We start from the raw sequence: 26110 nt of genomic DNA on the forward strand, positions 1-26110 counted from the left end.
ATACTAGTTATTAACTAGACATACTAGTTATTAACTAGACATACTAGTTATTAACTAGACATACTAGTTATTAACTAGACATACTAGTTATAAACTAGACATACTAGTTATTAACTAGACATACTAGTTATTAACTAGACATACTAGTTATTAACTAGACATACTAGTTATTAACTAGACATACTAGTTATAAACTAGACATACTAGTTATAAACTAGACATACTAGTTATTAACTAGACATACTAGTTATAAACTAGACATACCAGTTATAAACTAGACATACTAGTTATTAACTAGACATACTAGTTATTAACTAGACATACTAGTTATAAACTAGACATACCAGTTATTAACTAGACATACTAGTTATTAACGAGACATACTAGTTATTAACTAGACATACTAGTTATTAACTAGACATACTAGTTATAAACTAGACATACTAGTTATAAACTAGACATACTAGTTATAAACTAGACATACCAGTTATAAACTAGACATACTAGTTATTAACTAGACATACTAGTTATTAACTAGACATACTAGTTATAAACTAGACATACCAGTTATTAACTAGACATACCAGTTATTAACTAGACATACTAGTTATTAACTAGACATACTAGTTATTAACTAGACATACTAGTTATTAACTAGACATACTAGTTATTAACTAGACATACTAGTTATAAACTAGACATACCAGTTATTAACTAGACATACTAGTTATTAACTAGACATACTAGTTATTAACTAGACATACTAGTTATAAACTAGACATACTAGTTATAAACTAGACATACTAGTTATTAACTAGACATACTAGTTATTAACTAGACATACTAGTTATTAACTAGACATACTAGTTATTAACTAGACATACTAGTTATTAACTAGACATACTAGTTATTAACTAGACATACTAGTTATTAACTAGACATACTAGTTATTAACTAGACATACTAGTTATAAACTAGACATACTAGTTATAAACTAGACATACCAGTTATTAACTAGACATACTAGTTATTAACTAGACATACTAGTTATTAACTAGACATACTAGTTATAAACTAGACATACCAGTTATAAACTAGACATACTAGTTATTAACTAGACATACTAGTTATAAACTAGACATACCAGTTATAAACTAGACATACTAGTTATAAACTAGACATACCAGTTATTAACTAGACATACTAGTTATTAACTAGACATACTAGTTATTAACTAGACATACTAGTTATTAACTAGACATACCAGTTATAAACTAGACATACTAGTTATAAACTAGACATACTAGTTATTAACTAGACATACTAGTTATTAACTAGACATACTAGTTATTAACTAGACATACTAGTTATTAACTAGACATACTAGTTATTAACTAGACATACTATGGTCAAACGTCACAATGGAGCTGAGTCACTGTCATGCGCAGTCGCGCGGTTTCTCTGCGTCTGATTTGTTGACAACGGAAGTGGTTTCGCGCGACTCGTGCAGCGTGAACCGGAAGTGGTTTCAAACTAACCCGGAAGTGGAATCCATTGCCCAGGCAGCGGTCCCCCGAGGCGTGCGGCTCAGTGTTTGTAGCATCCGAGCAACAGTCGCAGAGGCCCGGGTAAGAAAGGACACGAGGCAGCGGGTGTTCCGGAGCTTCTCACTAAAACCCAGAGGAAGGGAAGAAACGTTTAGTTTAGAGGACGAAACCTGACCGGAAGTAGCCGTTAGCCTAGCCGTTAGCCCATCTGTTAGCCGGAGAGCGGCTAGCGGTGAGTGACGGTTTAAACACGTCGAGGTTTGCTGGTGTTATAAGGCCTAAAATATTCATTTAACGTTTAATAAACTGACCCTTCCGGACATTTAAATAAGTATTATTCTACACGTGTGTTATTTAGCACTACTGGCTGTTTAAACTGCCAACTATCTTTGTCTCGTTATATGTTCTCATATTGAACAATGTAAATGTGTGTAAAATGAGTATTAGCTTCTAAACTCCTGTGGCTCAGTGTTAAAGCGGACAGTAGCCTCCTTGCTCCTAGATAAGTCAGATACTAGGATGGGTGAAAAGCAGAGGGCGGATTTCATAAGGGTTACACAAAAAAATAAACCTGGAAACTTTTAAGTAAGTAGGTTTAAGTATAAACCTGAGGCAGTAAACATGGCATGACAGGAAACAAACACCTGTGTATTAACAAATCCTCTCTCTCAGAGAGGTGTGTGTGTGTGTGTGTGTGTGTATGTATATATATATATATATACACACACACACACACACACACACACAGAGAATGGTAATTTGTGATACAGTCTACCCGGGTGAACTCCTTCTGCAGTGTTAAAACCACACACGATGTAGATCTTCAACTAGGAAATTTAATAGAATAAACAATTTACGTGACTCTGGATCCACTAGTATAAGAAGTTAAGTATATGCATATATTAATGAATGTCTTTGTACTCTGATGTCGGGCCATACTGAAGGTCACTGGAAAACATTTGGTTCACAGGTTTAATTTCTAAAAGTTCTGGACTGACACTGTTTAATTGTGCCTGTGTGTCTGTCTCTCTGTGTGTGCGCAGATGGAGTCTACAGGGAGAAGCAGATCAAGTCCCGATGAGGGGGAACACAGCGGTCAGTCACTGTTGTTGTTACTACAGTATTACTACATAAGCAGTAATAAGCTACATATGCAGTAATAATAAGCAGTATTACACATTAGTAATTACTACGACAGTATTTCTACTGTAATATTACATGCTAAAATGGTAAGCCTACTGTAGTACTGCTATAGTACCTCGCCGTCTTCTCCTTTCCTCCTCCTCCCTTGCTCTTGCTCTTTCACCCCCAATTCCTAATCTTCCTCCTATTCTCCTCATCATTCCTCTTCCTTCTAATCTTCTTCCTCCTTTTCTTCCTTCAGAGGAAAGCTCCAGTTCAGACAGTTCCAGACCAACCAGTCCGAATCAGGCCTCCCCATCTCCAGGCAGCCAGCACCCCCTGCAGGCCTCCCCAGGTGGCCAGCACCCCCTGCAGGGTTCCCCAGGGAGCCAGCAGCCCCTGCAGGGTTCCCCAGGGAGCCAGCAGCCCCTGCAGGGTTCCCCAGGGAGCCAGCAGCCCCTGCAGGGTTCCCCAGGGAGCCAGCACCCCCTGCAGGGTTCCCCAGGGAGCCAGCGCTCCACTGGCTCGGACAGCAGCAGCAGCAGCAGCAGCAACAGCAGTGAGGAGGATGATGATGGTGATGAAGAGGAGGGTGTGGTGAGGAAGATGAAGAGCAGCGTGGCCCAGATCAAGGTGAGTCCAAACTAACTGGTGACGTAGGTGAAAGGGTCTTTTCCTGCTTCTAACGACTGCATTCTCATTGGCTGACAGAGAGCAGAGCCTGATGACGTCACACCCAGTGATTCACCACAAGACCGAGACAGAGAGAGGGACAGGGGGCGCTCTACCCGGTAACACACACACACACACACACACACGGTACACAGGAAGTGTTTTCTGACCCAGAGCACTGCCCTGATTAAGGACCTTCGTTCCCGCTCTCCTTCCATCCCTTTCTTCTAACCTCTAACCTCATAACTTCCAAAGTATCGATTTTCCTATTTTCAAAGTTCAAACCGAGAATTATAAACAAACAAATTGAATTGTTTCAGAGTGTCACTTTTTAAATGTATTTTAGGGATGCAAATTTAAAGGAATTTCCTTCCTTCGTTGTTAAACTTAACAAACAATCATCGATTATGTGATAACACATGGCGCCTGGAGAGCTTTGTGGCTTCTTGTACGGCTGAGATTTTGTGACTCAGCGCGAGGAGCGTTTCTCCTCATTTCATTTAAAAATGGAGAAGTTCAAGGAAAGACTCGCTGAGCCCGTTCGCAATACAGGAATATTTATGACCCGTCCTTGCGCAAGTTAAATATTTAGAGTTTTCTTCTGTCCTCCTTGACGGAATGAACCGGATGTTACGTAGAAGATCAAGTCTGGTGCAGATATGGACAAGGAGACGCGGAAACAATTACTAAACATTACTACAATTCTTATACATAATAATTTAGTTTAATATATATTTTTGGAGTCATCACCATAGCACCATATCGCTTGTTTTGTTCTTCCGTCGTACCTCTCTCTTCCCTTTCAATTTAATTCTTATTAGCAATTAATCGATAGTCGACTAATAATTAACATCCCTCATGTATATACATGTTTTCTTCTATTTTGCTTCAGTCTAATATCTGATGCTAACACGCCCTGCTGGTCACGTGACTTGGAGGAGGAATTTGATTGGATGAGCTTCCTTTTCCGTTTCCTCCTCTCCAGCGATCGCTATGATGACCGCTATAGCGATCGCTATGACGACCGCTACAACGATCGATATGACGACCGGTACGATGGCCGCCATGGCGATCGCTACGGCGACAGGGACGGGCGCCCGGAGCGACGGTCCAATCGGGACGCGGAGGAGGAGCCCAGGAGGCGGGGCCATTCTCCCTCCCCGGCCACCGAGCCGCCGGTGAAGAAGAGGAAGGAGGAGCCCGACCCCATCCTCAGCCGCACGGGTGGGGCCTACATCCCCCCCGCCAAGCTGCGCATGATGCAGGCACAGATCACCGACAAGAGCAGGTGGGGTCACAACAAAACACATGACGACATTGGTTAGCAATCCTCACATAACATATCTAGTTATGTTACAGCTATGCAGTTACAGCTAGTGTGTCTAGTTGTTACAGCTAGTGTCTAATTGTTACAGCTAGTGTGTCTAGTTGTTACAGCTAGTGTGTCTAGTTGTTACAGCTAGTGTGTCTAGTTGTTACAGCTAGTACGCTTAATTTATGATTATTACGTCCTAGTTATAAGTTTAAGTTTCTGACTGAGAATAATTGTCACATCCACATTGTGAACTATTGTCCTGTATATGAATAATTTTCTGGTATTTATGTTGATATCTGTTTATTTACATTAATTGTGAACTGTGACTGAATGGGATGTTGGGTTCCAGTCTTAGTCACTAGATGTCAGCTAGCTAGCATTAGCATGCAGGAGTGATATGGGGGATATCAAACCAGGTGGCGTTGTTGCCGTGGCAACGGCCATTATTAACAGATCAGCGGTCATTATTCCAAAATAACTCATGGCTGAATGCTGCTTTTGACCAATCAGAATCCAGGATTCTGCAGCGCTACAATTATATAATATTTTGGCAAAAAATATATATTATGATAGTTATGTGTTTGTAAAATTATCTTCAGTTTACAAACAAAACGTAAGCCAAAAAGTCCTGCCTTATTTGAATCATGCTTATTAGAGTTCTGAATGTTGTCAAAACAGAGATTATTGTTTGATATGTTAAGTCCTAAAAGTTTTGTTGAAATGCATTCTCTCTGTCAGTGGAAACAAATGATTTCCAAATGTCGACCTACAGCAGCATATACACTCACAATTTGTTCATAAAATGTGAAGTAAGTCAGAATGTGTTTGAATTCAGAGTCAGAGCAAGTTCAACTAGTTGATCAAAGTATTAACTCATGATGTTTATTATATATAAAATGATGTTTGAAAGCAGTTAATATTGTATGAAGTGATGTTTATTTGGTAGTGGTTTATTAAATGCTCTTCTTATTAAGTATAAAGTGATAGTATCCTCAAACATATTTTGATATCAAGGGATCATGTTTTTCAGCCTGGCCTATCAGAGGATGAGCTGGGAGGCTCTGAAAAAATCAATCAACGGTCTGATCAATAAAGTCAACGTGTCCAATATTGGCAACATCATCCAGGAGCTGCTGCAGGAGAACATCGTGAGGGGGAGGTAGGTTGCTGCACGACGTGTTCTCCTCTGCGTGTTGTACTGTGTAGTACTTCTATATGAGGGATGTGCACAGCCCGTGTTTTTCATGTGGTGTGAGCAAATAATCGATTATTCGGAGGATCCAAAATGAACTCCCGCTTGTGCGTTAGATTTTCCTTTTTGCGCGACTGCGTGCTGAATCTGAGCTCTGCGGCTCCCAAAATATGGACCAAACTCGAGAAGGGGAAAATAAAAAAAAAAGCTGGGCTTGTTTTTTTTCTCCCGGAAAGATGTGGCGATAGAACAACAGGACCATAAAATAAAAATAATTATTATCAACTGTTATTATTATTATTCTGACCATCCCTATTGTGTGTCCCATCTCCCTATGTAGTACTTGGCGTACCTCTCTGTGTAGTACTTGACATACTTGTTGGTGTATTACTTGACATAGTTCTCTGTGTACTTCCAGGGGCGTGCTGGTTCGCTCGCTGCTCTCGGCCCAGGCAGCCTCTCCCATCTTCACCCATGTCTACTCAGCCGTCGTCTCCATCATCAACTCCAAGTTTCCTCAGATAGGAGAACTGCTGCTCAGGAGGCTGATCCTCAACTTCAGGAAGGGATACAGGAGGAATGACAAGGTACCTGTCTGTCTGCTGCTCTGTGGAATACTGGATTCTGATTGGTCGATAGCAGCAATCAGCTGTAGGTTATTTCTGAATAATGACCACTGGTTTGATAATAAAGACGGTTGCCTTGGGCAACCACTCCCCCCCTGGTTTCACATGGTGTTTAATTTATCTTTAACAGTATTATTGTTATTAAAGTAGGTTATAATTATGGTAAGTCAAGTATTTTCTTTCTCTGTGAAAGCTCATAAACTACACAATCATTTTTGATCAAATGTAGTAAAGAATGCATGTTATTTTGTAGGTAGCTTGCAATAAACAAGGTAGTGTCCAGCCAGACGGTCATTATCACAAAATAACCCCCAACAGGATGACCGGCGAGAGTCCTAGCGCTTGTATGCCCTACAGACAGGTGTGCAGAGATGCGGTGTGCTAGCGTGCTGGCGTGCAGCAGCGCGCAACGGCGTGCTAGCATGCAACAGCATGCTGGCGTGTTAGCGTGCAGCAGTGTGTTTGCATGCAGCAGCGTATCGGCGTGCAGCAGTGTGCTGGCATGTTTTGGCGTGCTGGTGTGCAGGCGTGCAGGCGTGCAGCAGCTTGCAGTGGCGTGCAGTAGCGTGCTGGCGTGCAGGAGCCTGATGGCGTGCAATAGCGTGTTGGCGTGCAGCAGCGTGTTGACGTGCAATAGCGTGCTGGCGTGCAGCAGAGTGTTGGCGTGCAACAGCATGCTGGCGTGTTGGCGTGCAGCAGCGTGCAACAGCGCGCTGGCATATTGGCATGTTGGTGTGCTGGTGTTTTGGCGTGCTGGCCTGCAACAGCATGCTGGCGTGTTAGCGTGCAGCAGCGTGCAGCAGCGTGCAGCAGCGTGCAACAGCGCGCTGGCATGTTGGTGTGCTGGCGTGTTGACATGTTGGTGTGCTGGCGTGTTGACATGTTGGTGTGCTGGCGTGTTGACATGTTGGTGTGCTGGCGTGTTGACATGTTGGTGTGCTGGCGTGTTGACATGTTGGTGTGCTGGCGTGTTGGTGCGCAGGTGTGCAGCAGTTTCAGCGGCATGTTGGCGTGCAATAGCGTGCTGGTGTGCAATAGTGTGCTGGCGTGCAGGAGCGTGTTGGCGTGCAGCAGTGTGCAACAGCGCACTGGCATGTTGGTGTGCTGGCGTGTTGGTGTGCTGGCATGTTAGTGTGCTGGCATGTTGGCGTGCAGCAGCGTGTTGACGTGCAATAGCGTGTTGACGTGCAGCAGAGTGCTGGCGTGCAGCAGAGTGTTGGCGTGCAACATTATGCTGGCGTGTTGGCGTGCAGCAGCGTGCAGCAGCGTGCAACAGCGCGCTGGCATGTTGGTGTGCTGGTGTTTTGGCATGTTGGCGTGCTGGCCTGCAACAGAATGCTGGCGTGTTAGCGTGCAGCAGCGTGTTAGCGTGCAGCAGCGTGCAACAGCGCGCTGGCATGTTGGTGTGCTGGCGTGTTGACATGTTGGTGTGCTGGCGTGTTGACATGTTGGTGTGCTGGCGTGTTGACATGTTGGTGTGCTGGTGTTTTGGCATGTTGGCGTGCTGGCCTGCAACAGAATGCTGGCGTGTTAGCGTGCAGCAGCGTGTTAGCGTGCAGCAGCGTGCAGCAGCGTGCAACAGCGCGCTGGCATGTTGGTGTGCTGGCGTGTTGACATGTTGGTGTGCTGGCGTGTTGACATGTTGGTGTGCTGGCGTGTTGACATGTTGGTGTGCTGGCGTGTTGACATGTTGGTGTGCTGGCGTGTTGGTGTGCAATAGTGTGCAACAGCGCACTGGCATGTTGGTGTGCTGGCGTGTTGGTGTGCTGGCATGTTAGTGTGCTAGCGTGTTAGCATGTCGGTGTGCTGGCCTGTTGGTGTGCTGGCGTGTTGGCGTGCAGCAGCGTGCAACAGCGCGCGGGCATATTGGCATGTTGGTGTGCTGGTGTTTTGCCGTGCTGGCCTGCAACAGCATGCTGGCGTGTTAGCGTGCAGCAGCGTGCAGCAGCGTGCAACAGCGCGCTGGCATGTTGGTGTGCTGGCGTGTTGACATGTTGGTGTGCTGGCGTGTTGACATGTTGGTGTGCTGGCGTGTTGACATGTTGGTGTGCTGGCGTGTTGACATGTTGGTGTGCTGGCGTGTTGGTGCGCAGGTGTGCAGCAGTTTCAGCGGCATGTTGGCGTGCAATAGCGTGCTGGTGTGCAATAGTGTGCTGGCGTGCAGGAGCGTGTTGGCGTGCAGCAGTGTGCAACAGCGCACTGGCATGTTGGTGTGCTGGCGTGTTGGTGTGCTGGCATGTTAGTGTGCTGGCATGTTGGCGTGCAGCAGCGTGTTGACGTGCAATAGCGTGTTGACGTGCAGCAGAGTGCTGGCGTGCAGCAGAGTGTTGGCGTGCAACATTATGCTGGCGTGTTGGCGTGCAGCAGCGTGCAGCAGCGTGCAACAGCGCGCTGGCATGTTGGTGTGCTGGTGTTTTGGCATGTTGGCGTGCTGGCCTGCAACAGAATGCTGGCGTGTTAGCGTGCAGCAGCGTGCAACAGCGCGCTGGCATGTTGGTGTGCTGGCGTGTTGACATGTTGGTGTGCTGGCGTGTTGACATGTTGGTGTGCTGGTGTTTTGGCATGTTGGCGTGCTGGCCTGCAACAGAATGCTGGCGTGTTAGCGTGCAGCAGCGTGCAGCAGCGTGTTAGCGTGCAGCAGCGTGCAGCAGCGTGCAACAGCGCGCTGGCATATTGGCATGTTGGTGTGCTGGTGTTTTGGCGTGCTGGCCTGCAACAGCATGCTGGCGTGTTAGCGTGCAGCAGCGTGCAGCAGCGTGCAGCAGCGTGCAACAGCGCGCTGGCATGTTGGTGTGCTGGCGTGTTGACATGTTGGTGTGCTGGCGTGTTGACATGTTGGTGTGCTGGCGTGTTGACATGTTGGTGTGCTGGCGTGTTGACATGTTGGTGTGCTGGCGTGTTGACATGTTGGTGTGCTGGCGTGTTGGTGTGCAATAGTGTGCAACAGCGCACTGGCATGTTGGTGTGCTGGCGTGTTGGTGTGCTGGCATGTTAGTGTGCTAGCGTGTTAGCATGTCGGTGTGCTGGCCTGTTGGTGTGCTGGCGTGTTGACATGTTGGTGTGCTGGCGTGTTGGTGTGCAATAGTGTGCAACAGCGCACTGGCATGTTGGTGTGCTGGCGTGTTGGTGTGCTGGCATGTTAGTGTGCTAGCGTGTTAGCATGTCGGTGTGCTGGCCTGTTGGTGTGCTGGCATGTTAGTGTGCTGGCGTGTTGGCATGTCGGTGTGTTGGTGTGCTGGCATGTTAGTGTGCTGGCGTGTTGGCATGTTGGTGTGCTGGCCTGTTGGTGTGCTGGCATGTTAGTGTGCTGGCGTGTTGGCATGTTGGTGTGCTGGCATGTTGGTGTGCTGGTGTGTTGGTTTGCTGGCGTGTCCTCTCCACTGTGTGTTGGAGTCTGTTAATGTCTTTTCTGATTTCACAGCAACAGTGTCTGACCTCCTCGAAGTTCGTGGCTCACCTCATCAACCAGAACGTGGTAAGAAACGAAAACCATCCAATTACCGTTCAGTCTGAGGTGGGTGGAGTGTGGACAGTGAGACAGGTGTGTGCTGTCTGTCTCTCAGGCCCATGAGGTCCTCAGTCTCGAGATGCTGACACTGCTGCTGGAGAGAGCGACGGACGACAGTGTGGAGGTTTCCATCGCTTTCCTGAAGGAGAGTGGACTGAAGCTGACCGAGGTGTCGCCCAGAGGGATCAACGGTACTGCCATACTACTAGTACTACTACTAAGAGTACTAGTACTCATCATACTGAGTGCTATCTGCTGGGCTGTCATCTACACAGAACTGGATGAAATGCCAGGAAGGGTGCTCTGTGTGATTACTGCGTTACCGTCCCATAGCCATCTTCGAGCGGCTGAGGAACATCCTCCACGAGTCGGCCATCGACAAGCGAGTGCAGTACATGATTGAGGTGATGTTCGCCATCAGGAAGGACGGCTTCAAGGACCACCCAGTGGTGCCTGAGGGTCTGGACCTGGTGGACGAGGACGACCAGTTCACACACATGCTGCCACTGGAGGACGACTACAACCCCGAGGACATCCTCAGTAAGAGGGGGGGGGGCTTGCCGTTGAAGCTGGCCACAAGGAGGGCTGCGACAAACCCTTTTCTGATCGGCCAATAATCTATTGATCGTTTGAACAAATAATCCGCTGTTTTTATTATCAATCACACAATTACTCAATGGCGCCTTGTTAGCTATCTTTAAAATTTAGCTTAAGGTTGCTTTAGGCATGTGCTGTCACTCAGGATTGAAATGTTCTTTTTTATTTATTTTTTTTTAATTTATTTTTTTTAAGAGGTCCACGACTAACACGACTTACATCATCACCCCCCCTCCGATAGACCATCACCGCAACCGCAAATAAAAACAGTTTTCTATTTAAAATAATTATTTTATTTTTCCAAATAGGTCAAGTGCCAAATGTGAGCCCGAGCCAGAGCTCATGCTCTGTGTGCTCTGTATGCACTGCCTGAGTCGACTAATCAGTTAGTCGACTCATCACGGCCATCCCTAACGATATATGTCACATTTTCTGTATATTCAATTAATAAATAGTTTCTATTAAAAAAAGGAAAACACATGGTAAAAGCCTCACTTTCTTCTTCTTCTTTGTGCTGCTCTCGTTAGGGGTGGCCACAGCCGATCATCTGCCTCGAGCACCTTGTGTTCTGTGCATCTTCCTCCCTTACACCACCCGCCTGCATGTCCTCCCTCAGCACCTCCATAAAGCTTCTCTTTGGCTTCCTCTTTTCCTCTTGCCTGGCAGCTCCATCCTCAGCCTCCTTCTCCCAATGTAACTCTCATTTCTCCTACACACGTGTCCAAGACTCTAATCAACTCTAATTCACTGAAATCTTGAAATAAAACGAGGTCGGCAAACAAAATGCTGTTGGTGTTGGGCTCGGTCGCCACCCTTATCTTATGTTGGCCAAATTATGTCATAATCCATTCAATGAGTGATTTCCCCATGCGCCACCTTCCGCCATGTTTGTTTGCCCTTGCTGCCAGGTGCAGAAAACGTAGCACCACGAGGCAGTTATTGCAGTAAAGAGGTTCTGCCACTGATTTGGGACATAGCGATAGAAACGTATTAAAAATATATATAATAGTAATTTCTCTATCGTCTGACAAGATGAATCCTGCAGCCCTGTTTTTAACATCAACATGAGCTGCCAACTCGCTTAGAGAGACGAGTCTTCATCATCAGAGAGCCACCGTGCCTCCTTCAGACGCTTCACCACTGATGTGCTCCCATGCCGGAGAGGTCCGCTTTGCAGATGATGCAGTTCACAACCTTTTGGGCGTTCACAGTGAAATGCTGACACTTTGGAAGTTTTTGGTCACGGAGGTGTTGCCATCACTTCACTCCACTCAGAGGTGATGACTAATGTAACATGTCAGAGCATTCCCAGTCAGTGCCAAAAGCCCGCGCAACGACGTCACCAGCTCATCCACAGTGAAAGAGGTTGGCAGCTCATGTGGTCAAGGGTTTTGTTGACCACATGGATCATGCCTTGAACCTGAATCACAAGAGAAACATGTGAATGACCAGACATCGACAAACCAAAATAGATATTTATTTCTTTTTTTTTTTTTATTTATGTAAAGTTTTCAATCATTATTTTATATGTCAAGACATGTGATTATGAAGATATTTGGTATTTATATATTAAATATATTTTTTTAATATATTTTTTTATTTTCTAATTAAAATAAATTGTAGAATGAATTGACTTTCCAAGTCAGTTGATTGACTGTTACGGACGACTTCTGTTAAATACACGTCATGTTACGCATTCGTATCGACCAATATATTTTATATCTAATATCTGTATCTACGAATACATGTTACAATATTTATACGTGTGTATTTAAGTACTGTTTTTCTTTTTTCAGACGTGTTCAAGATGGATCCCAACTTCCTGGAAAACGAAGAGAAATACAAAACCATCAAGAGAGGTCAGAACACACACACACACACACACACACACACACACACACACAGAATACACTCTGACGTGTGTGTGTGTGTAGATATCCTGGATGAGGACAGCAGCGATTCGGGGGGGGAGGGAGGCAGCGAGGACGATGATGAAGAAGACGATGAAGATGCAGAACAGGGGGAGGCGGAGGGTGAGTGTTTCTATTATTCATATTTTGATATAAAGGTATAAGCCGCAAATTATTATGAAGTCGATGGTTTACTACGTCATCAGGAAGTTTTTGAAGAGTTACATCTAAACATTCTGTTCCAGACCTGGCAGAGCAGCAGCTCTCGACTGAACATGCTCAAAGGTCATGTGTTGTGTGACCTCTTGTCATGTGAGGCTGTGTTGTGTGCAGGTGAGGAGAAGGTCACCATCCTGGACCAGACCGAGGTCAACCTGGTGGCCTTTAGGAGAACCATCTACCTGGCCATCCAGTCCAGGTGTGTACACACACGCTCCCACCTGGTACCACACAACGCCAAAAACACCAAGTGAACGTTAAAAAAAAGGTTTATCACAACATACCATAAAAATACCTATCACAAGGTTGTTGTTTCCCCATAACGTTCAGGCCTTCAGTATGAGGATGCCATTCTAAGCAGAGTACTGCAGTACTGCAGGTGTTACTCTGTGTTAAGCTCCTTAAACTCCCTCCTGAGTTGGGTGGTGCAGCAGCAGGATGTAAACGGAGGTCAGGTTCCTCACCACTAGGGGGCAGCGGCACCTTGCAGCCCCCTGATGAGCAGTGTGTTCTGCTGTCCGCACAGTGGGGGGGTGAGGCTGAATACCCACAACTTGAAATACACATCTTCTTTCATAACATTGTTATGAAAGAAGATGCTTCTTTTTTTAAGCTTTGAATCTAAGAAAAAGCACTTCAATAAAATGAAAGAGGCACAGCCACATCACGCTCAGAATCCTGTGTTTTGTATGTACACTGAAGTGGACTGAGCATGAAGGCAGCTTGCCACGCCTATTCTATTTCTATGGTATTTCCATTCTTCTCTCAGGTCAAAAGCTGTAAAAAATGAAAAAAAGCAAAACATTTTATTTTATTTTATTTTTTAACAAAAAGGGGAAGAGGTTTCTGATTATCTGATGGAACCAGAGCTCACTGGGGTTTGTACCAAGGCTCAGAAAGCCTGTTTTCCACAACATTCAAGACAATTTGGCGGCCATTTTGGAAAAAGTGACCACGGCGGCCCTCAGCATCTCCATATCTCTATCTTCTCATGACATTTAAACCAGAGTTACCATTAGAAACCATTGGTGCCGGTCAACATGTCCTTCAGGATTTCAATGTCTGGACAGATGGGAGAGGTTCCGGTCAATTGTTATTTTTGTTTATTGAGCTTAGTCATTTCTGTTTGTGAACGATGAGTAACAAGTGCAGCTGCTTTAATGAACATTTCACTAAAATAGCATTTTGACCGAGTCAAAAACAAGATAAATATGACAAGTAGGTCTAAATAAATAATGAAGTTTGAGGTGTTGTCCGTCTGGGTCGGGACATCCCGTCAACAGATTTAACACAATGAATATTTAGCGTCTGCATTGGGTCGGAACTTCAATATCCCCCAAAAAAACACCAAACTATGGATGACTGTGTCTATACGATGGATCATCTTCCTGCTTCTCCTCAGTGTTGCTGTGCTCCAAGGGGGCGGGGCTAGTTCTATATCGACAAACGCGATTGGTCAGAGGTGAAGCTTTAGCTTCAGATCGTCCAAACTGATTGGCTTCCTGTTGCAACCTGCCGAGCGTGGAAATGAACATATCTGCAGACTTTTTTATTGAAACGATCCACCCAGCACTAATTGAAATTGTGCATGGAAGGAATTCTTTTCACCGGACATTATGACCGGAGAGATTTATATATGTTGGACTTCAACAGATTTTCCCGGTCAAAAAGCGGCCGTGACCGGAAAACGGAAGCGCTGATATGACAACTACTACATCTGTGAAAATCTCATGCTTGGGTCACAAAAGGCTCAGTCGTTGTGAGGTTACTGAGGAGGTTAACCCTTCGTTGGCTGCTCCAAAACTCCACCCACAAAACCCATTTGGTAAATTATCCCCTCATCCAAGATTTGGCTTGGAGGTGGAATCAAAATATGAAGACAATATGATCCTACCTCTACATCAGTAAGTTCTATTCTAACACACACACTGTGCAGGAGAGCTACTGCTGGTGCAAATATAGTTCACTGCACCAGGTGTCGGTACAAATACATAACAGATGGCACACACACACACACACACACTACTCCACACACACACACACACACACACTACTCCACACACACACACACACACACACACACACACACACACACACACACACACACTACACTACACTACACTACACTACACCACACACACTACACTACACACTACACCACACACACACACACACTACACCACACACAGGTTATTTACAGATCCCAGCCACATTTGCTGCAGTTGGACTAAGGTGTGTGTGTGTGTGTGTCCTACTTAGTTTCATTGAAGGGGCGTTCAGGAGTCTAGAAAGGGAGGGAGGGAGGGGTCGATGGAGATATTCAGTGTTTTTTAGGAGGCGTTCCAGTGCTGCAGGAAAAGAATACAATGTTTATCAGTTATTTCTTCACACTTTGTGTCTAGTAGTACATATTATACTGTGTACAAACACTGTACATACATGAAACAATACACAGAGAGCAAATTGTAATATACAGAGAAAACATCCTATTTCCTGCTGGTATTTAGTACTACTACCAGTAAAGTACTTCATTTCCGTTCTTCATGTTCATGCTGTGACATTGTGCTTGCTTTTAAATATTGATCTTTGATCTTTGATTAACCGTAACTTGATTGTCGTTACAGTTTGGATTTTGAGGAATGTGCACACAAACTGATTAAGATGGACTTTCCTGACAGTCAGACGGTAAGTACACACACCACACACACACTATACCACACCACACACACCACACACACACACCACACACACGACACCACACACACCACACCACACACACGACACCACACACACGACACCACACACAACACCACACACACCACACACACGACACCACACACACCACACACATGACACCACACACACCACACACACGACACCACACACACACACTACACCACACCAAGCCCATACCACACCCACCACACACACGCACGTACATACACACCGACACAGTACACTACATATACACACACACACAGTACACCACACATACACACACACAGTACACCACACACAGTACACCAATCATAGACACGCAGTACACCACACATACACATGCACTACACCACACATACACAGTACACCACACATACACATGCACTACACCTCACGTACACATACGCAGTACACCACACATACACACTCACTACACCACACGTACGCAGTACACCACACATACACACACACACACACACACACACACACACACAGTACACCACACGAACACACACGCACTACACCACATATACACACGCACTACACCACATATACACACGCACTACACCACATAAACACACACACTACACCACACACACTACACCACACACACGCAGTACACCACACATACTTACACGCAGTACACCACACATACTTACACGCAGCACACCACACATACTTACACGCAGTACACCAAACATACTTACAAGCAGTACACCAAACATACTTACACGCTGTACACCAAACATACTTACACACAGTACACCAAACATACTTACACGCAGTACACCAAACATAATTACACACAGTACACCAAACATACTTACACGCAGTACACCAAACATACTTACACACAGTACACCATACAAACTTACACACGGTACACCACACATACTTACACACGGTACACCACACATACAGACACGCAGTACACCACACATACACACACACAGTACACCACACACAGTACACCAATCATAGACACGCAGTACACCACACATACACATGCACTACACCACACATACACATAGGCAGCACACCACACATACACACGCACTACACCATACATACACATACATACAGTTGTGTTTGACTTTCAAACCTCATCTAAAGTACGGTGTCATGACTTGACGCTACAGTGATGTTGTGGTGCATCGCTACGACAATATATCAGGACTTGGGGATACCACGTTGTATCGTGACGATATGTCACGAGGGGGGTCCAATCAGGATTTTTTGAGCCGATCCAATGATCACAGGGTCTTTTTGCATTATTAATTGATTTAACGAATCTGAACAACATTGTTTATTAAGTATTAAGATTAAGAGATAGGAAGGTATCATTAATTGACAACTGTTTATTTATTGACATTAGACAATATGTGCAACATATTCCACTCCATCTCTTAGAGACACAACTTAAAAACCATAGCAGCCTATGCTTGGTTGTTGGGAGCTCGTTACAACTTTACTGTCGAATAAAATAAATAAAGGGAGGGGGGTGCACCCACGCTTCCTTAAATTACGAAACAATACCGTATGTAAGGTGCTGTGTTTGTCGGGCCAAGCCGGGTGGGCAATCTCCCATACATTTCCATTGTGGTGGTCAGAGATATAACCTATTTATTTATCTATCTATTTATTTCTTATAATTGGCTGGGGAGTAAGCTATTTGGTGTTATAATCAGAATATTATACAGTATGTTATAATACTGCAACATGTGCGTGTGACGCAGGTCTCCTCTCCCACCCCCCACCCTGCTGGTTCTGAACAGATATGTCATTCAAATTTCTCTGTTATCTGTAAAGTTTTATTGTTAATTCCTTGTGTCAGTGATGTTTTTATCACCAGTCAATCAAAGGTTACGATTTGAAATGTGTCAGGTTATCGCTGCCGATGGTGCCACCCTATTCAGTAAGACCCAGCACGTAATTCTGGAAAGATTTTTGTCATTCAAACAACTTGGAATAAAATACAGCCGACTAACTGAGAAAATCTAGGATTTAAATCTTGGTTTTAAACCGGGCTCAGGCTCGGGCCGAGCCCATAAATTCAGCCAATGCGACGGGGCCGTACCGGGCTCAGACAGAATGTGCTCGCGTCGGGTCGGGCTTATTCTTCTGGGCCCGATCTAAGCTCTGGTGCGCACAGAGAGGCAGGGCTATTCACAGCAGGTCCATTGTCTTTGTGTGTGTGTGTGTGTGTGTGTGTGTGTGAGAGAGAGAGAGCCGCGATTGGTCCAAATGCCTGCGTCACAGCAGGGGGCGACTCCACCCTTCCTTTCCGGCTCCTTCAACCTCCTCCTTTTCCCGGGTCAACAAGTCGCTTGTTTTTGTCCCGGAGCCGCAACATTCAGAGTTCCATAGAAAGCGTATCCCCTCAAATAAAAAGCGGTAAACAAGGCTGGATCTGAGTGCGTGTGTTTGTGTTTGTTTTCTTCCAGTTCTGCGCTGCACATCCCGTGTGGTTCCTGTGCTGACTTTACTGTGTTTTCATTTGATATCTATTGTTTAAGTTAGTTTCTACTTGTATGATACAGACATCCGTGTCTCAGAGCAAATCGAATGAGAGTTTATTTTAATGTATTTCTTTTGAGGAGCCCGGCACCAGACGGCAGCTGAGCTCAATAAAAGCCTGGCTCGCTCTTTGAAGAAACACGGCTCCTCCCAACAAATGACACCCACTTGGATTTCTGCTTTAAGCCACGCCCACCTCCTCTCGCTGTCCAGTTGGTGCTGCTTTCACCGCAGAGTTATGAGAGTTCTTTCTCAGATGGCTGCTGACATTTTCTCTGCTGGTTCTAACATCTCTTGTTCTCGTGTCTTTTTAAGTGTACCTCCACCTTTAGTTGTGACTTGACGATCTGATGATATATTGTGACTTATCGATGCAACAATATATCACGGTATAGCGATATATATCGTGACTTAAAAATACGGCAGTTTGAAAAACTTGCTGCAGGTCACATAATGACATGATTGTTGTCCCTGCAGAAGGAGCTGTGCAACATGATCCTGGACTGCTGCGCTCAGCAGAGGACCTACGAGAAGTTCTTTGGTCTGCTGGCGGGGGTGAGACGCACACACACACACACACACACACTGCTGGATTAACTGTTGCCATGTACTAAGCCGTCATTCCATGTCATTCCATGTTTTTACATGTTTTTGTGTGACTGCAGAGGTTCTGTGTGCTGAAGAAGGACTACATGGAGTGTTTTGAGTCGATCTTTGCAGAGCAATATGAAACCATCCATCGACTGGAAACCAACAAACTGAGGAACGTAGCGAGGCTGTTCGCCCACCTGCTGTATACCGACTCAGTACCCTGGAGCGTGAGTACTACACACTGTATACCCACTCAGTACCCTGGAGCATGAGAACTACACACTGTACTACGTACTGTATACACACTCAGTACCCTAGAGTGGGAGTACTACACACCGTATACCCGCTCAGTACCCTGGAGTGTGAGTATTATACACTGTATACCCGCTCAGTACCCTGGAGCATGAGAACTACACACTGTACTAAGCACTGTTTACCCACTCAGTACCCTAGAGTGTGAGTACTACACACCATATACCCGCTCAGTACCTTGGAGTTTGAGTACTATACACTGTATACCCGCTCAGTACCCTGAAGTTTGAGTATTATACACTGTATACCCGCTCAGTACCCTGGAGTGTGAGTACTTCACACTGTATACCCGCTCAGTACTCCGAAGTGTGAGTAGACAATTTCATGAGCATTTTTTCAAGGGTTGAAATTCGAAGGAGCGCATTTTCCAAAAGCTGATATTATTCTTATGATATTATTACTTGTCAAATGAATCTGGTTCCTGAGTGATTTGTTTTGTGAACCCTGCCCGGGGACCTCTGACCTCCGCTCTATCAGGTGCTGGAGTGCATTAAGGTGAGCGAGGAGACCACAACGTCGTCCAGTCGCATCTTCGTCAAGATTCTGTTCCAGGAGCTCTGTGCCTACATGGGGCTGCCACGCCTCAACCAGCGCCTCAAGGACATGTAGGCTGCGCTCCACCCACACCACGCTGCACTATACTACACCATCCTAAACCCACACGACAATGTGCTCCACTCCATCTACACCACAATACAGTGACACAATATCTCCAGCTGTGTGTGTGTGTGTGTGTGTGTGTGTGTGTAGGACCTTGCAGCCATTCTTTGAGGGTCTGTTTCCCCGTGACAACCCCCGCAACACTCGCTTCGCCATCAACTTCTTCACCTCCATCGGACTGGGAGGGCTGACGTAAGACTTCAATCTTTTCACCGTCACACAACTTTACGGTGTCGAACAATATTGACATGAGAGAAGATACGGCCTCAAAACTTGAAATATCAATTTTACTTGAAACACGCAAGAGTTGCATTCTGTTGCTAAGCTGATGTTCTGGATCTCTAGGACGTTGTTGGTATCAGGTGCTTGAAGGTTGACAAGTAGAACAGAGCGTCATCAGTGTAGTTGTTTCCCAGTTTGGAAAGATCTTTGGATCTCTTTCTGTTCCAACAGAATTTGACCCCGTATGTCCTCTTGGCAAACTCCCTCTTGCTTAGAAACCCTGAATGATTTCAGCCAATGTCCGTTGTTCCCCATAGGGACGAGCTGCGCGACCATCTGAAGAACGCTCCCAAGATAATCATGACCCAGAACCAGGAAGTGGACTCCTCAGACTCCTCCTCCTCAGACTCGTCCAGCGACTCCGATTCCGACTCGTCCAGTGACTCTGATTCCGACTCGTCCAGCGAATCAGATTCGTCCTCCAGCAGCAGCAGCAGCAGCAGCAGCAGTTCAGGTGCGACGTGTTCAGAACAGGCTTATGGCTCGACCTGATCCATCTGTTGATCTGGACTGTGGCTTTAATGATCTGAGGGATTTGAATGTGTGTGGAATATTGGCAGCTTTAAATATGTGCCACTTTACGTGTTTTAAAGCCAAACAAAATAAATTCATATGAAAGTTGGAATAGAAGTAAATATGAACCCAAACAAAGGAACTTGTTTAGAAAGTTATGAGCGTTAATAACAGACTGATGAGGCTAAACGAGAACAGGAGGAGGGATGCTTGGTTGATGGGTGGATGAGTAGATGGAGTGATGGACGGATTGAGTGATGCTGGATGAATGGATTCAGTGATGCTCAAGTAGATGGAGTGATGAATGGATGAGTGGATGGATGGTGTGATGGAAGCTGGTGTCCTTGTGTCTCCAGATTCGGACTCCAAACACAAGAAAAAAAGGAAGAAGAAGAAAGATAAAAGCTCCTCCCACCGGGACAAAGCGTCCAATCAGAGGCCACCAACGGCGGAGAAGAGGACCAACAGGAAGCAGACTGGTGGTTGCCGTGGCGACGGCAGCGAGGACGACGACAACGATGAAGGCGGACAGAGGGACGCGCACAGGAAAGAGCGTGCACGAGACCCAGAGGAGCGTGCACGTACAACAGTCCAACATGGAGAAGAACGAGGGATGAATGATCGAGGCAGACAGAGAGATGGGGAGAGAGAGAGACCTAGAGATGAAGAGGGGGAGAGGGAGAGACCGAGAGACAAAGAGAGAGAGAGACCTAGAGACAAAGAGAGAGAGAGACCTAGAGACAAAGAGAGAGGGGGACCTAGAGACAAAGAGAGAGAGAGACCGAGAGACGAAGAGAGAGAGAGACCTAGAGACAAAGAGAGAGAGAGACCGAGGGACGAAGAGAGAGAGAGGCCGAGGGACGAAGAGAGAGAGAGACCTCGAGACAAAGAGAGAGAGAGACCGAGGGACGGAGAGAGAGAGCGATCCAGGCACAGAGACAAAGAGAGAGAGAGATCTGAGGAGAGGAGGAGAGGGAGAGAGGAGAGGGAGAGAGACAAAGAAAACAGAGACAGAAACCGCCACAGAGAGGAGAGGAGATAAGTACTACACACAGTACTACACACAGTACCACACACAGTACCACACACAGTAAACCTTAAACCCCAGATCGTCTGTCTGTCAGGTTAAAGTCCTCGTAGTGTTTTGAAATATTTTGTATTCCTGATCATAAAAATTAAAGTTGACATGTTTCTTACGACTGTTTCCTGTGATTTGGCTGTGATGTCACTTCCTACCTGCGGCGCTCAGAGAGAGAAGCAAAATATTAACCTACTACCTAATACTACAATCTCAACATCTCAAACATCTAATTTCCAGAAGGTGTAGCTAAACTCAGTCTCAGGTCAACCTGGGGGCCAACCTGGTGGAACGCGATCGTGACGCTGCCGCTTGCGGCCGCCTGCGTGGGCGCTCCATTTCGACTACACACATTTTAGTATGATTTTTAATTTTTTATCACGTCCACCAAAAACTCAATCGGCAGTGATCTCCTACGGCTGCGATGCACTTGTGGATATAAAATTTTCCCTGAAAGAACAACTTTGGGACTTTTTATCAGCTGATCCAGAGTGGCCGCCGGAGATTTTACGCGCCAACGCTCTCAACAACAGCAACAACAACAATGAAGCAGCTGTTCCATGGGTGGACCCACGGAGGAAGCGCCGTAGTAAACGAGGCGGCATTGGGGTCAGAATGAGGACACAACCTTACCGTCCACCTCTGCCAAGCTTCCTTCTTACCAATGTCCAGTCCCTGGAGAACAAGACATGATCTTTGAGCGAGGATTACATTGACTGGACGGGCCCAGCCCATGACATGAACCCGCTGGTGCCGGACCACGCCGTACGTCCAGTTGGGTCCTTCTCCGTGTTCCGCGCTGACAGGTTGGAGGAGTCGGGGAAATCTACGGGTGGAGGCATCTGCCTCATGATTAACAGTTGCAGGTGTAACCCCAACAACATAAAGACTCTCTCCCGCTCCCCAGCTCGCCGAACCTGGAACAGCTGACATGCCGTTCATTCTACCTCCCCCGGGAATTCAGCACGGTCATCATCACAGCCGTTTATATTCCACTGCAAGCGGACACCAACACAGCGCTGTGGGACCTGTATGATGTGTTGGCAGACTTCAGAACAAACATCCCGACGCGGCTGTGGTGGTGACTGGGGACTTTAACAGGGCCAACCTTAAAAAAGTTCTGCCTAATTTCTATCAACACACGTGTGCCACCAGGGGAGATTAAACTTTGGACCGTTGCTACACACCGTACAAGAACGAATACAAGACCGTCTCGCTCCCTGCTTTCGGGAAATCAGATCACTCCGCGATTTCGCTGGTTCCCGTTTACAGGCCATTTGCATCGTGTGTGAACCGGTGTTGACGAGGGACGTAAAGCGGTGGTCGGACCAATCAGAGGCCGTGCTTCAGGATGCTCTTACTGACGTAGACTCGGACATGTTCCAATCAAGTTCCAGTGACGTCAGCGAGTTTACGGAAGTAGCTGTGAGCTTCATAGCTACGTTAGCGGATAGCATCGTTCCCACGGTGAAAGTTAGAATATTCCTGAACCAGAAACCGTGGGTCGATAAATTTATCCCTGGCGCTCTGAATGCTCGCATGGCCCCTTGCAATGAAGGTGTTGTATCCGGAAACAGACTATTACAAAGCGGCATCGTACAACATGCAGAGGGCGGTTAAGGACACAAAAGGGACGTACAGGGACACATTGGAGCTACAGATGGAGCAACGGGACCCCAGACGCTTGTGGCAGAAGCTGCGGACTATTACGAACTACAAGAGCAGCCCCTCCCCAGCCACGAGTGTGGACGCCTCCCTAGCCAACGAACTGAACTCCTTTTATGCGCAATTTGAGTCTGGCAACAACACCGTTAGCTCAACAGATAATTGGAGTTATACCGCTGGGGATAAACGCGCATTCTCTTGTGTCTGAGCATGACGTCAGGAGGGCTCTGATGCGTGTGAACACCAGGAAAGCTGCAGGTCCAGATGGCATATCTGGACGAGTACCGAAGACCTGTGCTAACCAGCTAGCCCCGGTGCTCACTACGATATTAAACGCCTCCCTAGCTGAATCAGTGGTCCCGTCCTGCTTCAAGAGGTCCACCTTTGTTCCTGTCTCGAAGATCGCCTCTCTTGTCTGCCTGAATGACTACCGTCCGGTGGCCCTCACCTCGGTGGTCATGAAGTGCTTCGAGAGGCTGATTAAGGATTACATCTGCACCTCCCTCCCCCGCACCTTGGAACCGCTGCAGTTCGTGTACCGGCCGAACTGATCCATGGATGACGCGGTCTCCCAGGTACGGCACACCACGCTCACGGACCTTGATTTCTGGAAGGGGGCCTATGTGAGATTGCTGTTCATTCATGATTATAGTTCAGCTTTCAATACCAAAGACCCCACCAGACTGGCTGTCAAGCTGCGGGAGCTAGGACTGAGCACTCCGCTGTGTGCCTGGATGGTAAAGGGATAGGAGGGGGGATAACAACCGAGGACGCATGCTCCATGTTAATGGGACTTCTGTCGACAGGGTGAGCAGCTTCAAGTACCTGGGAGTCCACATCACGGAGGACTTAACATGGACTTAACAATGACTGAACATGGACTTGACCATGGACACACAGACACTCTGGTGAGGAAGGCGAGGCAGCGTCTTTACCACCTCAGGCAGCTGAGGAAACTCAGGGTCTCGGTGAGGATCCTCAAGTCCTTCTACTGTGGAGCAGTGGAGAGCATCCTGACAGGAAACATCACTGCCTGCTTTGTACTGTACTGCTCAGGACTGTACTGCTCAGGACAGGTGGGCCCTGCAGAGGGTGCTGCCTTCAGCTGAACGTACCACTGGAACTACCTTCCCTCCCATGCGGGACTTATACACCAGGAGGTGTAGTAGCAGAGCTGCAACATCATGAAGGATCCTCAGCACCACAGCAACAGACTGTTCCAGCTGCTGCTTCAAGAGCCTCCACAGTCAAACAGCGAGAACAGAGACTGAGACGGAGTTTCTTCCTGCAAGTCATAATGTACTGTCAATGCTGACCTCACCAGGGGTCCTCACTGAGCCACACCCCACTGCCTTACTGTACTGTATGTAGCATACTGCACTGCATACTGTATCACTGTTCGGGGTTACTGCATACTGAGCTGTATTGCTGTTCTGTTCAGTGTTACTGTATTGCTGTGTCGTACTGTTACAGTATACTGTACTCTATATCTCCATACACACGACCTCACTTTATTCACACTTTACTGCCCATATCTGTATATACATAAGAGCCTATCCCATATACATAACTCTATTCCCTTTATTTCATTTTTGTACCCCCACTCTGTATTACTTTTGAGTTCTTTTGTTTTATTTTATCCTATATTCTATTTACTTACAGCATTACGTTTTAGGAATCATTTATAGTTTCAGTTAGTTTGTCAAGTACAAATTTGGTAGCTATTGTGTTCAGTCGAGAACATATTGTGCATAATCACCGTGTGTGTTGTATTCATGTGACGAATAGTCCTCTTGAATCTTCAATCTTGAAACCTTGAAGATCTGGACGAGGAGTAGCACCAGAAAGAAGGGGCTGACGGTCCATCACGCTCGTCCAGGAGTCACACAACTGGTCTGGAACCAGTTGATCTTAAATGAAGCAACAACTAGTTTAGTCACACACCAAAATTAGAGTGTACACCCGGGTTTTTTAAACGTGGGTAAACACGCTAAAAATAGCCAATTGATGCTGTTCCCATTCCCAGGGAGCGACTACCTGCCTTTAGATCTTTTTCCGGTGTGTGGCGTTGGACAGCAAGAGCATGCCGGACAGGGGGCGCGTCATGGTTCCAGTGTGATTGAGGGGGAAACACAGGAGAAGCAGCATGGGGTATCCAGGCCCGTATCCACACACCGGTCCTTTGTGGCGGGGAGCCGTGGTTGGGGCGGTGCTGGAGTGACTCGGAGCCCGGAGGGGAGCGTGGGGCTTCCCTGCTGTGCTCCCCACGGTGCGATCACGCTGACATGTCATGATCCCTCATGCCGGAAAAAAGCCACTGACTTGTGATTGTGGATTCTAAAGGGATATGAAACCATGGAATGATGCACGGATATTCCTGTCTGTTTATACACCAACATCTGGAACGTCGACGGTGCCGGTAAAGAGGGAAAATGCTGCTGTTGACCCGGGCGTCCTGTTACCGTTACGACTGCAGGGTCCCCGGGTCTTTCCTTTCCCACTGATGACAAATGGCACAATTTTGTGAGTGGTACCGGATTTTTGGTGCATTGGGAGACGTGTCTAACAAACTTCCAGAAACATTCAACTCTTCTGTAAACTGCCACATTGAGATGGAATCTCACAAACGCACCTCTGTGATACGCCCCTACGCTGCACACGCTCCAGCCTCTTCAGCACGTCCTGATCTGACCTTCACTCTCTCACCAAGGTTGCTCTGGGACTGTGTTGGAAGTGGGTCGTCTCTCTGCGTCGTGATTGGTTATTAGTTGCAGGAAAGGGAGCATCTGATTGGTCGGCCGGACAGCGATCGGAAGATCAACCCCACTGGGAACCAGCAGCAGAGAACTGTGGGAAACGCACACGTGTGTGCGTGTGTGTGGTGTAATTAGAGTGAGTAGGAGGATCAGATGGAGGTGAAGGACAAGCAGCTGAGTAAAAATGTAAATGCTCACATGAAGCTCCCTGCTCCATCATCCCTCCATCTCCCTGTCCCTCCTCCATCCCTCCATCTCCCTGTCCCTCCTCCATCCCTTCATCTCCCTGTCCCTCCATCTCCCTGTCCCT

General features: G+C 46.6%; 1 protein-coding gene across 1 annotated transcript; it reads left to right on the plus strand.

The window, feature by feature from the left end:
* Nucleotides 1-1550: 1550 nt before the first annotated feature.
* cwc22 (CWC22 spliceosome associated protein homolog) lies at nt 1551-21497 on the plus strand. Its single transcript, XM_080019234.1, has 20 exons — nt 1551-1628; nt 2591-2642; nt 2932-3302; nt 3381-3460; nt 4327-4629; nt 5687-5815; nt 6267-6435; nt 9896-9949; nt 10038-10173; nt 10316-10522; nt 12376-12438; nt 12514-12612; nt 12823-12907; nt 15333-15393; nt 18421-18498; nt 18609-18761; nt 19324-19451; nt 19597-19698; nt 20046-20242; nt 20658-21497. Exons 2-20 carry the CDS (start codon nt 2591-2593, stop codon nt 21341-21343), a joined length of 3153 nt encoding a protein of 1050 aa, XP_079875360.1. The 5' UTR covers nt 1551-1628; the 3' UTR covers nt 21344-21497.
* Nucleotides 21498-26110: the final 4613 nt, after the last annotated feature.

Source organism: Zeus faber (genome assembly GCF_960531495.2).
Source record: "Zeus faber genome assembly, chromosome: 18".
Classification (NCBI taxonomy): domain Eukaryota; kingdom Metazoa; phylum Chordata; class Actinopteri; order Zeiformes; family Zeidae; genus Zeus; species Zeus faber.